This window comes from Bos taurus, chromosome 12 (genome assembly GCF_002263795.3).
Source record: "Bos taurus isolate L1 Dominette 01449 registration number 42190680 breed Hereford chromosome 12, ARS-UCD2.0, whole genome shotgun sequence".
NCBI classification, from domain to species: domain Eukaryota; kingdom Metazoa; phylum Chordata; class Mammalia; order Artiodactyla; family Bovidae; genus Bos; species Bos taurus.
In genome coordinates, this window is record NC_037339.1 from 47,460,668 (window position 1) to 47,481,399 (window position 20,732).

The 20,732-nt window shown below is 39.4% G+C and overlaps 2 protein-coding genes across 6 annotated transcripts in view; one reads left to right on the forward strand and one right to left on the reverse strand.

Moving 5' to 3' along the window:
• Positions 1-876: 876 nt before the first annotated feature.
• MZT1 (mitotic spindle organizing protein 1) lies at positions 877-15,986 on the reverse strand. The gene is given in 3 exon segments (NM_001206331.1): positions 877-2,678; positions 10,092-10,237; positions 15,877-15,986. Coding segments are annotated over 3 exon segments (243 nt in total). The 5' UTR covers positions 15,950-15,986; the 3' UTR covers positions 877-2,654.
• BORA (BORA aurora kinase A activator) overlaps positions 15,533-20,732 on the forward strand; it is a 29,457-nt gene continuing 24,257 nt past the window's right edge. Inside the window, exons 1-3 of one of the 5 annotated variants that reach the window (XM_005213837.5) lie at positions 15,533-15,850; positions 17,642-17,809; positions 19,564-19,670. In XM_005213837.5, the coding sequence (XP_005213894.2) occupies positions 15,713-15,850; positions 17,642-17,809; positions 19,564-19,670 (413 nt within the window). In that variant the 5' untranslated portion in view covers positions 15,533-15,712. Of the gene's footprint in view, positions 15,851-16,255; positions 16,483-17,641; positions 17,810-19,563; positions 19,671-20,732 lie in introns of those variants that run through there. The other 4 variants (XM_005213838.5, NM_001205779.2, XM_005213839.5 and 1 more) reach the window with 4 other exon arrangements.

Consider the following 20,732-nt stretch of genomic DNA (forward strand, 5'->3'; position numbering starts at 1 on the left):
AGGCCTGGTGTGCTGCAATTCATGGGGTCGCAAAGAGTCGGACACGACTGAGTGACTGAACTGAACTGAACCCTAAATATAATCACACTCTAGAGTAACTGGAGGTTACTGTTTCAACACCGGATTTAGGGAAACACAATTCAGCCCAAAGTTTCCTAACAGAGATCCCAACTGTCACTTAAACCATGACTAAAAAGATTTGGGCTCTATTGTTGAGGCAGGTGTTAAAAGTGAATATTCTTAATGTCACCGAACTGTACAAATGGTTAAAATGTGAAGTTTTATGTTGTGTACATTGTATTACAACAAAAAATGTGGCTAGTGTGAGACTAAACTTTTAATTAATTAGTTTAAATGTTTAAAAACATACAGTATGTTTGAAACATGGAAGTTTCATATTATCCACTATGGAAACCTCTTATTTCAAATACAGAAAAACGTAATTTCACATGTTGAAACGCCAACTTTGTTTTCAAGACAGGGTAAATGTTATAGCTATTGCCTTTTACTACCAGGGGAAAAGTATTTCATTTTACTACCTCAAGCCTAATTTTAAACCGTAAATTATAAAGCCTATCTTTAAACAGTCTTCAACTACACATAACTTGAAAAGCACCCTCTGTCCCTGGGATTCTCCAGGCAAGAATTCTGGAGTGGGTTGCCATTTCCTTCTCCAATGCATGCACGCTAAGTCGCTTCAGTCATGTCCAACTCTATGCGACCCTATGGAGAGCAGCCTACCAGGCTCACAGGATTCTCCAGGCAAGAATACTGGAGTGGGTTGCCATGTCCTTCTCCAAAAAAAGCATCTAAATATTTACCAAATACTTATAGAAACACAAGTTGAATTCACAGAAACAAACTTTAAACCAGAAGTACAGGCTGGTATCACCAAAATGGTTTTATTTCGGACACTGACAACACACCCAACAATGCAACTGTATCATTACTTTGTTTGGTTTCCTTAAGTATTACTTAAGTATGCATTGAAAATACACGTTTACATTTAAGAAATGTAACACATTAAAGTCCTCTGTAAACAGAACTCCTTCTCAATATATTTTCCTGCTTTGTTTCATACATAAATAACATAATCTACAAAGTTATAAATAAAACTATTAACTCTTATGACCTAAAAGTATATACAAATTTTGGAGCTTGACAAGAGTGTTTTCTTTCTGATTTTATATAAGTAACAACATGCAGTATTTGCAATGTTTTTTAATCATATAGATGACTTATCATCAAAACCTTTATTGTCTCCCAAACTGTTCTCCCTATAACAGATGTTCAGTGTACTTGGTAAAGATGCCACCATTCAAAAGTCAACGTGGTCAAAAGACTAGATTTTTAAAATAGAACAGAAGGTTGCCATTAAATATTATTAACCCTTATTAATATCACTTTAGTTTGTTTGAAGAACAAAATATGCTATCAGAGTATATGCGTGTACTATCATTTAACTGGAAAGCTAACACAATCTTAAAAGATCAGATTCAATTTGTAGTAGTCTTGGGAAAAAATAGTTCATGGAGATTCTGTTAGGAACAGAAACCATATTATCCTAAGTTTTCTAAACTTTATTTTGAACCATCACTTCAATTAGTTAAAACTTACAGGGTAAAAATAATGACACACAAAAATGATCTTAGAAAGGCATATTCAGAATTCCTGATGCAGAAAATGTGATTATTTTTTCTTTAATGACTGGAAATCTTTATTCCTTCAGAAAATAGGAACATTATTTATTGAATGTCACTACCTGTTTGGTGGTTTACTAGATAACCACTCAAGGTATTTTATTAAGTAAGCACTCAAATTATTTTCATTAAACAAAAGTAAAAAGACTTTTCATGTTGGAATTGTTTCGTTATGAATTAAAAACTTAGAAAAACATTCTCAATATCTTCCCTAAATTTAAATGAATCAAATGACAAATAATACTAAGCTAAGCACTGTCATTACCTTTAAAATCTAAGTTTTCTGAAAGTTTTACTTTTCAATCAATATTAATATGATCTGGGTCACACTATTAACTGCCACTCAAACTTTATGTTTAAAAAAGAAATATTTTTTGTTAAAGAGCAGATTAACAACACATTTTCCATGTTCTTATAAAAAAACAAGATTCTGATATGCATAATGAATCTAAATCAAAAATCCATACATGGTAGCGGAAATTCTGTCAACTTTTAGCCTAATACAACATAAATCCACAGTTATTTTGCATAAACAATTCAAAATTTAAGTTTATAATGGAAATGTCAACAAGTCTTAACTACAACATTACTGCTGATGGGTTCCACTATAGTTCACCCAGGCACAGCAGATGTGCACATCTGATGGACAGACTGCTTAGAAAATTAAAGCTATCAGAGCTATAAATTAGGAATACATAAATATGAACACAACAATGCCAAAGCATTAGAGCAGTTAAAGAAAAAAAAAAAAAGATGTGATGTAAACACAACTGATAGTTTTCTCTGTAAGCCACTTTCCACTGATTTATAAAGCTATGGTTTTATAATTCTTTTAAAAAAGACAATATTTCCACATTGCTACATGCAGTGATTTCATTGTGTGTTCTTGACTACAACGCAATCTTCAATCTTCTTACACAGCTTGACACAGCCCATCAGGATTTCTTCAGAAAGTCAGCTTGTCATATTTTCAGCAGCCTAGAACAAGAGAGTATGATTCAGTATAACAAAATAATGGGAGGAAAAAAAAAACATCATGGAAATAAATTTGTCAATATTGCATTGCTGTTAACAAACAACTCTTCCCCCATATATAGCAATGCACCTTTATCAGCATGATGCAGCAGTCTTCACTTTTTGCAGTATATTATTAGAACTACCATTTGGACTGATTGCTAGGCTAACAGTAGAAAATTATTGTGTTTGTGCTCAGTCACTCAGTTGTGTCCAACTTTTTGTGACCCCACGGACTGCAGCCCGCCAAGCTCCTCTGTCCATGGAATTTTCCAGGCAAGAGTACTGGAGTGGGCTGCCACTTCCCACTCCAGAGTCTTTTCAACCCAGGGACTGAACCTGCGTCTCTTGAGTCTCCTGCACCGGCAGGTGAACTTTTCACCACTGCACCACGTGCGAAGTCCAAACTGCTACATAATCTTAAATAAGAGTTGATGTAAAAATAAAGCAAACGCTACTTGAAAAATTAACTTATGGAAGTCCTCATCCACAGTCTTTATTAGTTTGCTTCTGTATGTTTCGTTACAGTGCCAAAGGGAATTAAGAATGAAAAAGATCTTTCTGTTATGCTGTAACGCAAAGGAAAAAAAAGGCAAAAGAGGAATAGTGAATACATGGCTAATACAGCTTTACCTAAACCACCATCCGTTACCCTTTCCCTGATTATTCTGTAGAAATTTCCAGACACCATTATCATTCATCAGAAAATTATTTTATATGCATTTCTAAAAGATAGGATTTAAACAGACAATTTGTCAAGGCCAAATATGGAAATATTGAATTTAAGTAAGTTTAATCTTAGAAGTACATGGTAAACTCAATTCATTTACATTTCAACCTCCTAATTAAAACTTGTTTTTTAATATTCAGTCTAAGTTAAGAGGTCCTTCAAGGAAATTCCTTAAGACACTGGGAAAGTTGTAGATAACTAAATATGAAACATTTTGTCAACAGAACCTCCCATGTTTTTCTATATAGCTGGTTGTTTATCTTTCTCTTCTTGGGTTTACTATTAACAAGAATTAGAACCTGATCCCATTTTCATACTAATTTTAGAGGTTCCCCTCCAAGACACAATGCAACATGTCTTTTCATTTGAATTAGGCAAGCCGTCAACCTTGTAGAGCATTCATGTTAAACGTGTGCAGAACTACTTTCCAGTTGAAAGGAAGACAGCAATGGCATCCTAGAAACTCATACAGTTTCCGGACAGTCATTAAAGACTCCAAAAGTGTAGACACAGAGGTCCTGGGGAAAACCTACATTAGAAGTCTTCTCTCCAAACTTTCCATTGCCCAAGTTTACTCCTTCCTTTGTGAGGATGGGTGGGGACATGGGACTTCCTTCATCCCTCATTTCTCTGCCAACTACAAATTCTATAGTGCCAATGTCCTCATGCTGCAGTGAGGAGATACATCACGTACTCTAAGATATCAGTGACAGTACAGGACAGCTTCAAAAGAAAACACAAGGCTTAGTGTGTCTGAAGTCACCGATAGTGTATAATTCAAGGTACCATGGCAAGAAAGTAGAAAATATGGGAAAATGAGTTTTGCCCACAATTTCTGAAACCAGAATTTATAAATGACTCCCAACATATAAATACTAGCACTGAGGAGACAACATAAAAATTCAGTGTTGATAAAGTAACATTCATAAAAATAAAGTCTTATTTTTAAAAGAAACACACGTGATTAACAATTCTACTTATGCTGTGGCAAATAAACATAAGGCAATCTGTCTACCACTGTTAAGAAATTCATCTATCTGGGTGACACACAACTACTGCTTTTACTATAATATACACACACATACATGGATACATATAAAATACAACACCTATATACAAATCTAAAAGATTTGAAAGAGAAAAAATAATTAGTAAAATTATTATAATTTTCTTCATATTTAACAACAGAGGAAAAAACTATGTTTCAGATCAACAATTTCTTGCAACATTTCATCACATCCTTGATTTATATTGTACATGGTCTAAAACAGAGATGAGTACCATAAAATTAAATTCTAATCACTAGGATTTCTAGGTAAAGATAATACAATGCAGCAAGAGGAGTTTCTCCTTACTCTATTTATCACACTAAGAGAAATAAACAAAAAACATGCGGAAAAAAATTCATAAGCAGCAACCACACTAAAGAGAGAACCTATGCATATTAAGGCAGTAAGGCTGGGGCAGGGTAAGGTGGTCAAGAGAAGACAGGTGTGGCTGAGTGCAGTTCTGAACTAACCAGCTCCCAACCTAGACCCAGCAGGAGCAGTTAGGAGACAGCAGACTTTGATCTGGAGAGAATCAACCTGAGGAAGTTTATTCATTTGTAATTCAATGAGATTAACTATATTTTTGTTTTCAAAGTAGCATGAGACCAGCTGCTACTGCTAAGTCACTTCAGTCGTGTCCAACTCTGTGCGACCCCATAGACGGCAGCCCACAAGGCTCCCCCATCCCTGGGATTCTCCAGGCAAGAACACTGGAGTGGGTTGCCATTTCCTTCTCCAATGCATGAAAGTGAAAAGTGAAAGTGAAGTCGCTCAGTTGTATCCGACTCTTAGCGACCCCATGGACTGCAGCCTACCAGGCTTCTCCGTCCATAGGATTTTCCAGGCAAAAGTACTGGAGTGGGGTGCCATTGCCTTCTCCATTGAGACCAGCTAGGATGATGTTAACCAAATATTATCAGGGGTTATCTACTGGTGATCTTGAATGATTTTTGTTTCCTTCTTTGTATTTTCTGATCTAAATATTTAAAAATTACCTACACGTATTACTATTATACAACTTAAATAGGTTTCAAAAATTACTTTCAAGAAAAAGTTCTAATGAACATTTCTTCTTTACTGGAAACTTTTCACGATCTCTTCCCCTACCTAGTTTTAGAAAGAGTCAGGTATACCAATTTTAGATTATGGGAGAAATGTGTTTTTAAGAGGCTTTGTGTGTGTATGAGACTGATTTTCCATGCAAATGGGCAACACTTTCTGATTTTTGTTCAACTTAATTGTAGTAAGTCCCCTACATGCAAATGAGTTCTTTTCTGAGAGTGTCCAGTTTGTTCCTAAGTCCAACAAAGTTAGCCTAGGTACCCAACCGACACAATATAGTACTGTACTATAGGTTTGCAATAGTATTATTATAACTGTATTTTAGGTTTATAATACTTTTCACACAAATAATACATAAAAAACAAACACAAAAAATAAAGAAACATTTTGAATCTAACAGTGCAGCACCTTGGAAAGTACAGGACAAGGGCTGGCATATAGGGAATGGCATCGAGTGGACAAGCAAGAAGAGTTACTTATGGTGAGGGAGAGGATGTGGGAGATGGTAGAGCTGAAGGATGGTCAGCAACAGGAGGCAGAGGGCAAGCTGCAATTTCACTCACACCTGACGTTCACAACTTGAAAGTTTGCTATGTAGGGGAGTTACTGTATTGACTTTGCCTTCAGAGTTCATTATAATCCACTGGATGTGGAATAACCGGTACACCAAAGCTGAAAAAGTTACGTTAAACAGGCACTTCTGAATCTCCTAATATCTTGGTTTTTATTCTAAGAAGCTATGTTGTCTGCCCCCAACCTTTCCAGCTAGGTTACTTGTCTCCAGTTCCTTCACATCAGTCAATCTGCATTAATACAAAAATCTCTTGTTATTCTGCCTCCCTATTCTCTTTCAAACTCCAGCACAGCTGAATAAAAATTTTGTGATTGTGGAAGATGTACATTAAATAAATCCTCTCCCACTGAAATTTCAGAAATTTACTAATAAAAGGCTACGATACCTCTTATTTTTAAAAACAGGGTTATGAGACAGTATTAAGCCAGGGAAGGTACTTGGGCTCCAGTCCACTGGTTTGGTTCTAATCATTTCATGCTTTTTTAAACAGCAGGCTCAGATATTTTTTAGAACTTACTGTAGGCAGAAACTTAGCAGTTAACAACTCTGACGTCAGAAGGTCTGAGCTCAAATCCTAGCTCAACCACTTAACTGTAAGTCTTGGAAGAAGTGAGTTAGCCACCACAGCTTCAGTTTCCTTAGGGGTAAACTCTTACTAGTCGTCGTAGTAAACATCCTTGCATTGACTACAAAGGAAACAATGCAGCGAGAGCCCTTAGTGCAGAGTTTAGCAAAAGTAGAGTAAATACTAGCTATTCTTACTGTGTTACGTAGTTATTTTTCTTTCTCTCATATGAAAGCAACAGTTGTTGAGTTAAAAAAGAAATAGAAATTGCTAGACAACACAGGGAGCTCAACTTGGTGCTCTGTGATGGGGTGGGAGGTGGGTGGGTGGTTCAAGAGGAAGGGGACTTGTGTGTATCTGTGGCTGATTCGAGCTTTGTATGGCAGAAGCCTCAGTTCAGCAGCTCAGTCGTGTCCAACTCTTTGCGACCTCATGAACCACAGCACGCCAGGCCTCCCTCTCCATCACCAACTCCCGGAGTTTACCCAAACCCATGTCCAATGAGTTGGTGATGCCATCCAACCAGCCAACACAATTGTAAATTGTATTTACAACACAACTGTAAAGCAATTATCCTCCAATTAAAAATATATTTTAAAAAAGAAATAGAAAATTTGAATAGTTTTCATAATAATTACTTAAAAATTCTGATTTTAAGCCTTACCTGTGTATCTGACAAAAGTTCATTTCCAAAATATTTAAACAAAGACTACCCACAAAGAAGAAAAGGACAGATAACCCAGAAAAATGGGCAAACTACATGAAAAAATATTTCACAAAAGAAAATGGCCAAAAAAAATTAAAAAAAAAAAAAAAATTCATTTGATCTCACCAGTACTCATAGAAATGCTAATACACAAGGAGAAGTCCAAACACACCTACCAGAATGACTAAAATTAAAGAACACTCACAATAATAGGTATAGACAAAGATGAGAAGCAAGGGAAATTCATTCGCTGCTGGTTGGAATACAAATTCATATAACCACTGTAGTAAAGTCTGGCCTTAATTCCTCAAGTTGAAGATACACACAAGCTATGATTCAGCAATTCTAGTTCTAGATACACACTCAACAGAAATGCCCACATACATGTATCAGAAGACACAGACAACTAAGCTCAGAGCAGCATGTTCATGATAGCTCTGGACAGGGACAAGCGAATACCCATTCACAGTAGGAAGGATAAACAAAAAATACTGTATTTGTATAATGAAACATGATTATTACAGTGAAAAGGAATGCACTACAGCTACATACAAGAGAAATGAACCTCACAAAAATAATGTCAGATGAAAAAACTCAGTGGAAAAAAGAAACTGTGCTATAAAATCTCACTTACAGCAAGTTAAAAATTTTTTACAAAATTAAACTGGTGTTTAGAGATCCATGCTTAGTCAGTGAAAATGTTGAAGTCTCTATCATAAAAATTAGGACAGTAGTTCTTGGAATGGGGAGCAGGAAAGAGAGGTTAGTGATAGGGGAGCATAAGGGAACTTCTAGGGTGGACAATGAGAACTGTACAGATACTCTACTTATGATACATTTTTGCTCTGTAAATGTGCCTTGTTTAGCTTTTGGTATTAGATTTAATAAAATAAAAGTTTTCAAAAGCACAAAACCAGTGACCCAAATTATTGGAACTTATCAGAGAGTAACTTAATCTGAGATGGGTAAACTGCATGTCTCCTCAAAGGAAGACAAAAGGGTAGAGAAGTCATTTCATCCTTGGACAAGTTTTAAGAGGGGACTAACTTAAGTGTTCATATGAGTGTTACATAAATATGGAAATAAAATCATGTGAGATTTTAAATAGGAGTGTGTGCAAGCAAAAAAGGGAACACAACATCTTTACTGTTTGCAGTCTCAGCAATTAAAAGGTGGTTAATGTGAATTTGAAAAAAGGTGGTCCCCTGGGTCCATGCTGGCAACACAGTTCAACTGGCCTCAGCAGTTCTTGGCCTCTGGGCTACCCATCCCTTTCCTTCAAGGATGTGCACACACTAATAGCTCCATCAGCCGCCTACAGAACCCCGGAAGTGTGACAGCCTTTCTTCATCCCTTTAAGTTCAAGCTGTACTGAGATGTTCACTGCATCTGAGTCACATAACCTAATCTCTTCACCAAAAGGTTATCTAGCTACACTCTCGGCCTTCTTTCCAGAGATCTATCTGGGTAGGCCGAGAGCTTCCCAAAGTGAGTGCTGGTTTCTTTTTTCTTACTCCTTCCTCAATTTCCTATTCCCCTTACATTTTACCATAAGCAGCAAGGAGAAATCAGGCCCCACTTTCCATGCTTTGGAAATTTCCTTAGCTAAATATCCAAGTTATTGCTTACAAGTTTTATTCTCCTTCCAACAGTAGAATATAATTCAGCTGAGTGCTCTTTATACTGAGGATGGGCCAACACCCGAAGTTGTTCATTTCTATCTGAGACATCAGAGAGGTACCTTTCATGTTCATATTTCTCACAAGATTCTATTCATAATGATAGACGTATTCTCTGAGAAGACTGATACTCTTTTCTCTTCTTTCTGAGCTCTCACTGGAATCACCTTTAATGTCTATCATTAACCAAGTCTTTAAGGCCAACCAGGCTTTTACTATCAAGCATCCTAAAACTTTCCAACCTTTATTACCCAATTCCAAAGTCACATCCACATTTTTATGTATTTCTTACAGCAGCACTCCACTTTCCCATAGTAAATCTAAATTAGATTTCTAGGGTTGCCATAACCAAGTACCATCAACTGGGTAGCTTACAACAACAGAAAATTATTCTCTAGTAGTTCTGGAGGCAGAAGTCCAAAATCAAGGTGTCAACAGGACCATTCTTCCCTCTGAAGGCTCTTGTAGAGTATCCTTCCTTGCCTCTTACCTTCTGGTGGCCCACAATAGGGGCCTTCTTTGTCTTGTAAATGCCATCACTCCAATCTCTGCCTCTGTCATCACACAGCATCCCCTCTGTGTCCTCACATGGTATGTGCTTTGTATATCTGTGTCCAAATTTCCCTTGTCTTTGTAAGGACATTGGTCATTAACCCATTATGATCTCATGTCAATTTGATTATACCTACAGATACACTATTTCCAAACATGGTATATTCACAGGTGTTGCACACTTAAGCATATCTTTTGGGCGGGGCAGAAACAATATCACCCACAACACAAGCAGAATTCTAAACATAATCAGAGACTTTTACAAAAAGACAACATGGTTCAGATAGAGAATTCTGTGATCTGAACATATACTACTGAGACCCTGGCCTTCGGAATTTCTCCTGATGATGACGGCTGTTAGGTTAACCTTGCTTAGAATCATTCACATAAAATTTCAGCATTAATTGTTTTCTAAACAAAAGCATTTTCATTCAGAGTGAGTGAACGTATGAATCTCTACCTTTAAGGCTTCTGTGGCCTTGCGAAGTTCCTTAATAACTGATGATAAAGCTTCTGGGTTAATTCCTTGTTCACAAAGCCGCACACATATAGACAGAGTTTCCATATCTAATCCAGTATTCAAAATTCTTGAAATCTCAAGTAGGACTGGAAAAAGACAAGAAAATTTTAAGAATAAAATCTTGTAACATTTTAAAAATGTACATGAATACTTCTGTTTTTTATTCATATAATACTGCATAACTCCAAAGAACAGCACAGCATTCCTAGATTTGGAAACTGGCATGTAATACTGCTCTTACTTAGCTCTACAAACTTACAAATAAATTTACAACCTCCCTCCACATAACTTTTCTATATCCTGGTTTATATTCTACTACTCATTTAGTATCTATCTGAAATTTAAATATCATAGTCAAGATTATTCTGAACATTTTCCCACTTTTTAGCATTCTCTTACAATGTAATGTAATCATTCAGGTAATATTCCATTTTAAGCAGATAACATACATTACTTAACTGCTCTGCTATTTTGTTGTGGGTCTCCTGTTTCCCTGATGAAAATAATACTGTGACAAATATCTGTAAATAGGAACTTAATTTTATCAGAATAAATTCCTAGAAGTGGAACTGCTTAGTCAGTAATATACCATTTGGATTTTGATATGAACTGTATGAAAATGACACTTTATTTTGGGATGAACCGACAAATGAACAATACTAAGCCACCTTTAATTTCAGTCTAAGTCCTTTTGAAAACTTTCATAATATTCATGATTTTTGTGATATGGGCCCGTTCCACTTTTTCATACTTTATATTCATTTTCATCTTGAGAAGTTGAATTTGTTTAAAAAAACCTCTCTTCCATTCTTCTACTTAACCTTCTGAACACGGAGTACCGTTCTAATGTTTTCACCTGCTAATCCTAACATCTGTATCAACTATGGGTCAGTTTTAACAGATTAAAATTTTCTTATCATCAGTCACAATCTTCTGTTTCTGCATACTTAATTATTTCTGACTGGACGCCAGACATTGTGAATTTTACTGTGCTGGGTGTTCGACAGTTTTGTATTTCTATACATATTCTCCAGCTTTATAGTGAGATACAGTTATCTAGAAACAGCTTGATCCTTTGGTGTCTTTTTGGGGTACTTTCCTTGCACGCTGATCAATGCCGTGCTGAATACCTGAGGGAGAACATTCCACGGACCTCCAGAATTCCCTCTAGGTGCAGGCTCTTTCCTCTCAGGTACTCTGTCTTAAAAACTCTGCCTGCCGTGGTCTCCCTGGACCCTAAACTCCTGCTCAACTTAAGGTGTCTGCTGGGTTTTGCCTGAGTTACTCCCATTCTGCCACTGCACTGCAGCCTTGAAGGCAAAATCTTTTTTTTTTTTTATTTTATTTTTAAACTTTACATAATTGTATTAGTTTTGCCAAATATCAAAATGAATCCATCACAGGTATACATGTGCTCCCCATCCTGAACCCTCCTCCCGAAGGCAAAATCTTAAAAAAAAAAAAAAAAAAAAAAGAATATCTGATCTTGTCACATTCCTGTTTTATACGTAATAGCTTCCCAGAGTTTTCAAATCTTCAGTAGGGCCTTAGTATATTCTCATGTTTCATCTCATATTTCACAACCATTTATCCCCCTTAATTACAGTCTTTACATGAGCCTTTCAGTCTCATTTACCAAGTTCTTCCCAGTGTAAGACCTGGGGAGAAGGAGTCCAGATAAGTTATTGCAATTATGGAGAGACTGGTAGGTGGCATGGACAGGAGAGATTACTACAAATGGTCAAATCTGAGATGAGTGAAGAGATGAAACAGCTTAGTGAAGGAGAGAGGTAGGGGAGACCTCACATGAGAAAGCAAGGGGATTGATGGTGGGAGCATGGGCTATATGTTTGCTTCACTGACACTGCCTTGCACACTGTGGACTCTCTTCACTCCTTTTGCTATTTTACAACTTGATACAAGTCAACTGTGTACTGAAAACATTTGGGGAAAAAAATTCCAGAAAGCTCGCAAAAGCAAAACTTGAGTTTGGCATCTATGCGCAGGCAACCATTAACATAGAATTTGCATTTATTAGGAATTATAAATAACCAAAAGATGATTTAAAGTATACAAGAGGATACTGCTGCTGCTGCTGATTAGGTGCTCAGTTGTGTCTGACTCTTGGCAACACCAGGACTGTAGCCTACCAGGGTCCTGGCCATGGGATTTCCTAAGCAACAATACTGGAGCAGGCTGCCATTTCTTTCTCCAGGTGATCTTCCCGACCCAGGGATCAAACCCGAGTCTCCAGCTTGGCAGGCAGATTCTTTACCACTCAGTCACCTGGGAAGCCCGTATACAAGAGGATGAATGTAGGTTATATGCAAACACTTTGCCATTTTATATGACAGACTTGAGCACCCACAGATTGTGGTATGGGTGGGTGGGTGAGGGTGTCTTGAACCCAACTTCCTGGCAAATACTAAGGAACAACTGTATCACATTGAAGCCTCTAGTAGGGAAGAAGTAAATTTTAATCACCATTGCCAAAAACATAACTTGTTGTTACTGCCGCTAAGGCTAAGTCATGTCTTACTCTTTTGCAACCCCATGGACTGTAGCCTGCCAGGCTCCTCTGTCCATGGGGTTTCCCAGGCAAGAATACTGGAGTGGGTTGCCATTTCCTTCTCCAGGGATCTTCCTGACCCAGGGATCGAACCCATGTCTCCTGCATTGGCAGGTAGATTCTTTACCACTGAGCCCACCAGGGATGCCCCTTATGCAACAGACCCTATACTAAATCTGGCCAGGATCAATCAGGTTTCTTTCAGTGTTTTGTGCAGATAAATAACAAAGCCCACCACTTCCTCCCCTGTCTAAAGTATCTTTATCAAAATGCTTTCATTTTCACAATAAAATTACAAATGTTCATAGCTCAATTCTATAATCCTTGCAAATCATCTGACATTAATTAAAAGATTAAATCATTTAGCTGACTCTTAATACTGATGGGAGGGAGGGAGGAAGACGATAAGGAGAAATATACTAGATCTTGAAGCAGCGCTATCAAAGTAAAAAAGTTTTGAACACTTCAGTTTGGGTCTCATGGATAGATTTAAATACATGGAAACTCCATATTAACAGAATTTCAAAAAATACTGGTGCTTATGTAGGTCAGCCCAGTCCCTTGGGCAAGTTAAAGTTCTATTTCTGGCAATGAGAGTGGAGAAAGGTGAGATTATTAAACGACTGCATTGAGGACTTTTTCAGTTGAGTGTATGGTCAATTCTTAACCATGAAAGTGTCACTATGTTTCCCTTTGTGCCTCAATCATTAGACAGCCTGGAAAATATTTTCATTAACTTTGCAAAACTACACATTTTGACTGACTGTTTTGGACTCAATTATGATTCAGGAGATGTCAGTTTGATCCCTGGGTTGGGAAGATCCTCTGGAGGAAATGGCAACCCACTTCATTATTTTTGCCTGGGAAATCCCACGGATAGACAAGTCTGGAAGGCTACAGTCCATGGAACGGCAAAGAGTTGGACATGCCTGAGTGACTGATCATGCATGCATGGCATGATAGCAGCTAGTTCCAATGGACATGACAGGACCTAACTGCCACATTTATCAGATGTTGATACACTGCCAACCTGGGGCCTTCCTTTTTACCTTCTGATTTGGGGACAAATTGTGTCTAGAGGAACAGTGTTCTCTACTTGGCACACTCTTTGCCAGTGTTAGTTGAGAAAAAATAATCTAGTCTTTTTTCACTTTTTCATATTCTAACACTATAATCTTCAGTTCTGTCAGTGAAAACCTTGATGATGCAGCCAATAAAAATGATCAGTTCTCATTTCTTTATCAGTAGTTTCATCAGAGAGAAAATGTGGGCTTTCTATTCAAATGGAATCCTGTGCCCATATAATAAGGAACAGTTAATATAAGAAAACTGACTAGAAGTAGGCCTCAAATACACTTCACACTGTTCAGAAACCACAATGGCTTCCAAGCAAAGATGTAAGACAATAATGGTGTACACTAGTTTCTATGTACACAAATCCACTTACAAAATAAAACTCATAAGCTCTGCTATTTCAAGGATGGGAAAATAGGCTGAATATGGTATTAACAAAATTCCATTTTTCAGAAAAAGACAAAAGCAGACACTGAGTAAAAAATTAGATGCAAAGGCTCTGTTAATTAAAAAAAAATCTTTGAAAAGCGGGGCAGCAGCGAGTGCAAAGAAAGTCATAAGCTTTATCACAAGTCCTCATAAAGAAGGGACTCTAATAGGAAGTGGAGCCTACAGTGAAGGAGCCAGAGATAGGACATGAAGGCTGACACTGCTTAATGAGAATTTCATGGTTTGAAAGAGACAGCAGTTCATGTGGGTATCCCTTGAAAAAAGCAAAATTTAACATCTATCAAACACACATATACAGATGCAGGCAAATAAAATGGGGACAACAAAAGGGGTCGTGGAATGATGTTTATACACAAAAACAGTGCAGGAACTACCTGTTAATGGTCACCTTCGAGATACCTTTATAAGGTTATCTTATTTAAATATTTACAATAATCCTAGGAGGTAGGAGGGGGCTTCCTTGGTGGCTCAGACGGTAAACAATCTGCCTGCAATGCAGGAGACCTGGGTTCGATCCCTGGTTGAGAAGATCCCCTGGAAAAGGGCCTGGCAACCCAAGCTACTCCAGTATTCTTGAGCGAAGAATCCCATGGACAGATGAGCCTGGCGGGCTACCATCCATGGGGTCGCAAAGAGTCGGACATAACTGAAGCGATTTAGCACTCAAGCAGCTGCTGCTGCTGCTAAGTCACTTCAGTCGTGTCCGACTCTGTGCGATCCCATAGACAGCAGCCCACCAGGCTTGTAGCAATCTTATTTTACTGGGGCAAAAAAAAAAAAAAAAAAAAGCAGGCTCAAAGATGTTTAAATGACTTGTCCAAGCCTACACCAGGGCTATAAAGTGGCAGAGCCGGCAATAGAAAGGAGAGAGAGGATAACTCCAAGATACTTTTTTCCCCTATTACTTGCGGGCAGTTTTTACCTGCGTGCTCCCTGCTGCAAAACATGTAAATACGCCCACGGTCTCCGGACACCGGCATCACCGGCTCCAGGACTAAACGGGCAACTCTGATTAAAGCACAACTTGTTCCTTCACGGGGTAGGTATTTAACATGCTCCTGCTGCAGCGCAAGGTACAAGGAGGGATGGGGTGGTGACCAAACACAGGAAGCCACTGCCCGCAAGGAGCTCACAGTCTGGGGCGCTTCGGAGGCGCTCCCCTCACTGGATGCGGCGCGCGGGGTGGGCAGGGCGCGCGAGGCGGGGCAGGAGAAGGGATGCGGGGAACCGTCGCGGAGGGGGCGTGGTGGGGGGACCAGGCGTGCCATGAGCTCGCGCGAGGAAGGTCGCGGGGACTGGGCGCGGGAGAGGGCGCGAAATGAGCACTCGGGAGAAAGCACTCGAGGCGGGAAACAGGCGGCGCGCGGGGTCCGGTGCGGGAGGGACCAGACGCGCGGCGAGCTGACGTGCGGCCGCAACGCCGTGCGCGCGACAAACTACGCAGGAACGGAGAGACGACTCTCAAAGGATGGGACCATCAGCTCTGGAGCTCTGGACGATCCCTTGGGAGGATCTCCAAAGATGCCGACCGGGGCAGGAAGTGGACCTGAAGTCCTCGTGGGCCCAGCCCCGCCCCAGGGCCTTGGCTCTGGGGAACAGAGGCAAGGTAAAGGGGGCGAAACGGACACTCACTGTCCATGGTCTCCCTCACCGCATTCAGATTCGCTGCCGCTGCCGCCGACCCGGCGCCACTGCTGCTAGCCATGGCGGAGGCCGAGGGAGGCGGGCGAAGGGCCTGACCCGGAACTGGAGCGCCTTCCTTTCTCCTGGGCAATCACACCGCGCGTTCCCGGCTCACGCCGGGCAGGCTCCGCCTCTCGCGCTGATCGCCAGCGTGAGGCTGCGTTGATTTGAATTTGGAGCCGCGGTACTCTGGGCGGAACGCGAAGCGAGGAGTTGCCATTCGAATTTACTACGCGGCCTCGCTATGATTGGCTGGTTCGCGGACAGCGGTACGACGTGATTGGCCAGTCGCGCACAAGGCCCGTGCCCTGGTTGGCCTGAGACAGCGCGGAAGCGGGGAGTTAAAGAGTCTGTGCCTGTCGTGGGAGCTTACCCGGCACCGTCGGGAGCGCCCTGGAGTCGCTTTGGGGGGGGCTTCCTTTTTATACACACAACTAGGTATGTTCTTTGTGATTCCTGGCCTTTCCTCCTGTCTCGAGTTGGAGAACTCCCTTTGCCCGGCTCTGGACCAGCTGCACGCTCGCCTCGGGATGAATGAGAGCTACCGGGGAGTGGGTGCGGAAGAGGGGGGCCCAGGAAAGAGTGACCGAGTAGGGATGGGAAGGACACTGGCGTCAGTGTCCTCCTTTGCCCGTCACCCGAGGAGGCTAGCTACACATCAGCCTTCCGTGGAGTGGGTTCTTTTCTCTAGTTGTACTGCCCCCCACCTTAACGGGAAATAATGTAGTCTCGCTTCCATCGTGGGAGGGTGGGGGTCTTAGCCTTTGGCTAAGGGTGTTTGAGAAGGGGCAACCCAAAGTGGTTAATTCCGTAGCCCTAATCAGTCATTTCTTTTCTGATGGGGACTAAAGTGCAAGACAGGCACCTATGCACAAAGGGACCAAAGATTTCCTCATCTCTTATTTGCTAGTGTTGCTCTGTCGCTCAGGCTTTTCCGACCCTTTGGGACCCCCGTGGATTGCAGCACGCCAGTCTTCCCTGTCTTTCATCATCTCCTGGAGTTTGCTCAAACTCATGTCCATTGAGTTGGTGATGCTATAAATAACTGTTTAGTAACTGCAGTTTGCTGGCTAATTGCTGGGCTGTTGGAATTACGTACAACGTGTTTGTTTATGGACTTGAGATAATGAATAAAAAGCTGTAGGTCTACTGTTCTTTAGCAGGAAAAGGTTTTGTGCCTGTTAGAACGTTTAGTTGTCCCGAAGGGGAACCTCAGCTCATTCACATTCGGTTGAGTGCTACTTACAAACCAGTTGACTTCTCTGAGCTTGTTAATTCTGCAAAATTCTGTCACTAATACTTTACCTTTCTAGCTTTCAAGATTATTTAGAGCATCACACTTGTGTAAACTACAAAAAAGCCCCAGGAGCTTAAGTTTTGAGTTAATTCTTTTTGTGAAATGTATGTTTGGTAATGGGGCTTCCCTGGTGGTTCAGCAGTAAAGAATCCGCTTGCCAATGGCAAGAGTCGCGCATTTGATCCCTAAATGGGGGAGATCCCCTGGAGAAGGAAATGGCAACCCACTCCAGCATTCTTTCCTGGGAATTCCCGTGAAGAGAGGAGCTTGGTGGGCTATATTCCATGGGGTCGCAAAAAGTTGGACTCCACTTGGAGACTTAACAACAACAACCTTTGTTGAATACATTTTAGTTGTCAAAATGAATGTCTGTGGAACTTTGTACTTTTATTATATATACTTATGATTTCTTTTTAGTTTTTCCTCTGTGCTATGGGAGATGTCAAAGAATCAAAAATGCAAATAACACCTGAAACTCCAGGAAGGATTCCTGTTTTAAATCCTTTTGAAAGTCCTGGTGATTATTCTAATCTCCATGAACAAACTGTCTCCAGTCCTTCTGTTTTTAAATCGACAAAATTACCAGTAAGTTCGTCTCGACTACTTTTTCCAAATAACTTTAAATATCAATCTTTCTTTACAAATGGTAAACTGGAGTGCACTTTTTAATTCTAATGGTTATTGGTTTTTATAATATAGTGACTGGGCTAAAAATGACTTAGCTAGTTATATTAATATTATATATACTAGCTATATTAATATTATATATACTAGCTATACCAATATTCTTTTGGATTTTTGCCACCCATTCTTAGCTTTCAACTTGCTTTTTTTTAGTTAGCATTTCTTTTTTATTCATTAGTTAGCATGTTTCTCACAGCTGTGGGTGCCGCTAGTTGATGGTCTAAGTACTAATACCATAATAGAGAAGAAACTATTTCGTCTAATTATTTTCAGATATTCAGCAAATTTTATTTGAATGCTATGTGTCAGGTACAGTTCTTTCCTACAGAGGTTACATCTTGAACAAGTCAGACTCATAAAACACTAATTCTCAGAGAGCTTGTACTCTGTACCAGGGGTCAGAAAACTTTTTCTGTTAAGGGCCAGATAGTAAATATTTTAGGCTTTGCAGATCATCTGGTTGCTGTTACAATTACTCACCTCTGCCTTGTATTATAGAAGCAGCCATTGGTAGTATACTAACAGAAAATGTGGCTGTGTTGCAATAAAGCTTTATTTATGGACACTGAAATTTGAATGAATTTATAATCTTCACATGTGAAATGCTAATATTATTTTGGATTTTTGTCACCCATTCTTAGCTTGCAGATTGTTTGAAAAGAAGTCAACCTGTACTCTAATGAGATAGACAAGACTAAACTGGCAACCTCAAGAGAGTATGTTATGTGCCATAACAGAAGGCTGATATGGAGGGGAATAGTCTCTTTAACAGATTAGGGAAGGCTTCCTCTCTTTAGCTTCTTTTTACCGTTATTGACTACAATGGAGAAGTTCTTTTGAAGTCTGATCTTCTGACTTAGCAAATTATCTAGAAAACTGTAAACTGAGTGGCTTTTGATGCTAGCTACACGTGCACATCTACGTGAGCTAGTTATGCACTAGAGGAAAGGTTTACAGTTACACACTTTATATTGAGTCATTATGTGACCTCATGATTTTAAATTGAATGGTATTCAATTTTAGTTAATCTTAGTAAAAATCACAAAATGACTGCAACTTAATCCTCAAAGCAAGAATGCATGACAGACATCTTGGATTTTTAAGCCTGATTTTTCAAAAATATATTCCGAATTTACAAATTAGAATTTGATTTACAAATTCTAATTGTAGAGTTATAAAAATAAACTTTTGGTTTATTGGATAGTTGAATACAGAAAAGCAGCATTGGTTACCACTCATAATTATTTATTGCATGTTTTACTAGCTTTTGCAGATATTTTTGTAGTTAGGACTTTGTATAATTTCAATTCATTCCTGGTGAAAATAAAGGCTTTTGATAACTCTAAGAGATTTTTAATTTTATTTGGGTGTGTGGCGTCACTGATGAGAGTTATTTGTGGAATTTCTATACCTTTAATATGCTGTGATTTTTCTATTATTATGTAATTTCAGCAGTCACCCAGATGGAATGTCAAGTCAATTGATTTAGTGTGATCTGCTTACCATTTGCCTTTTAATTTAGTGGTAAAGTGAAATATCTGTAAGATATTTTTATATTATAACCATTCACATTGTTTTTGAAGCTGACATTTGAAGTTAGCATTTTGATGCACTGTTACATGCTTTTGCTCATAAGATCACTTTCTTTTGTTAAGACTCCAGGGGAATTTAGATGGTCTATTGATCAACTAGCTGTAATAAATCCTGTAGAAATAGACCCAGAGGACATTCATCGTCAAGCTTTATACCTAAGTCGTTCTCGGTAAGTTTTCCTTTCTTGCTCTTAAGTGTAGTAACATGTGTTGTCAGTCCAAGGTAATGAATGATTCTTTTCCCTTTAATTTTAGAATTTAATCACACAAAGATGTACACGTGTTGAGATGCTCTTGCAAATATTCGTCCTGCTGTTGTACCCCTTCTTCTCTTGACTTGGTAGCTTGATGACCATCCCCTTGTAATTAATGCTCATCCAAAGTGCTAAAGCGGAGAAGGCAATGACACCCCACTCCAGTACTCTTGCCTGGAAAATCCCATGGACGCAGGAGCCTGGTGGGCTGCAGTCCATGGGGTTGCTAAGAGTCGGACACGACTGAGTGACTTCACTTTCACTCTTCACTTTCATGCATTAGAGAAGGAAATGGCAACTCTCTCCAGTGTTCTTGCCTGGAGAATCCCAGGGACGGGGGAGCCTGGTGGGCTGCTGTCTATGGGGTCTCACAGAGTCGGACACGACTGAAGCGACTTAGCAGCAGCAGCAGCAGCAGCAAAGTGCTAAAGAAAGGGACTAGAATGGGGATAGAGTGTTAAAGGATTTTACTTAATGCTAGATGATACCTTTGATAGGGAAAGTGAAAAGTATATCAAAAAGCAAATGTTTCACAGATGAGATGAATTTTTTGTGGTACGCAAACCATATGTCTTATTTTGCCTCCTCTCTTCAGTATGTTGAAATATGAACAGCCAAGAGAAATTTATTGAGCACTGCAGGCGACACTGAAGCAGTACAGGAAGTTATTCCTGTCCTTTAGACTCAACAAGTTGTGAAACAACATTTCTCTACTAATAAACCAGGTGTTATCTGAGCAGGTTTATGAAAAGACTCTTGGTGTATTTCAGTAAATAGACCTGTAACACAGAAGAGGGGAACAGACCCTGATTTTAGTTTAACTCATGTAATTCAGTAAATGGTTATGGTTTCTACCGAGGATAGTGAGTATACTCTTAAAACATGTTGATGCATTCTTAGAAATAAGCACAGGCTTCCAGTGTCTCTTCCTCACTTAACCCAAGTTCCCTATTTCAGAGCTTCCCACCTTTTTCATGC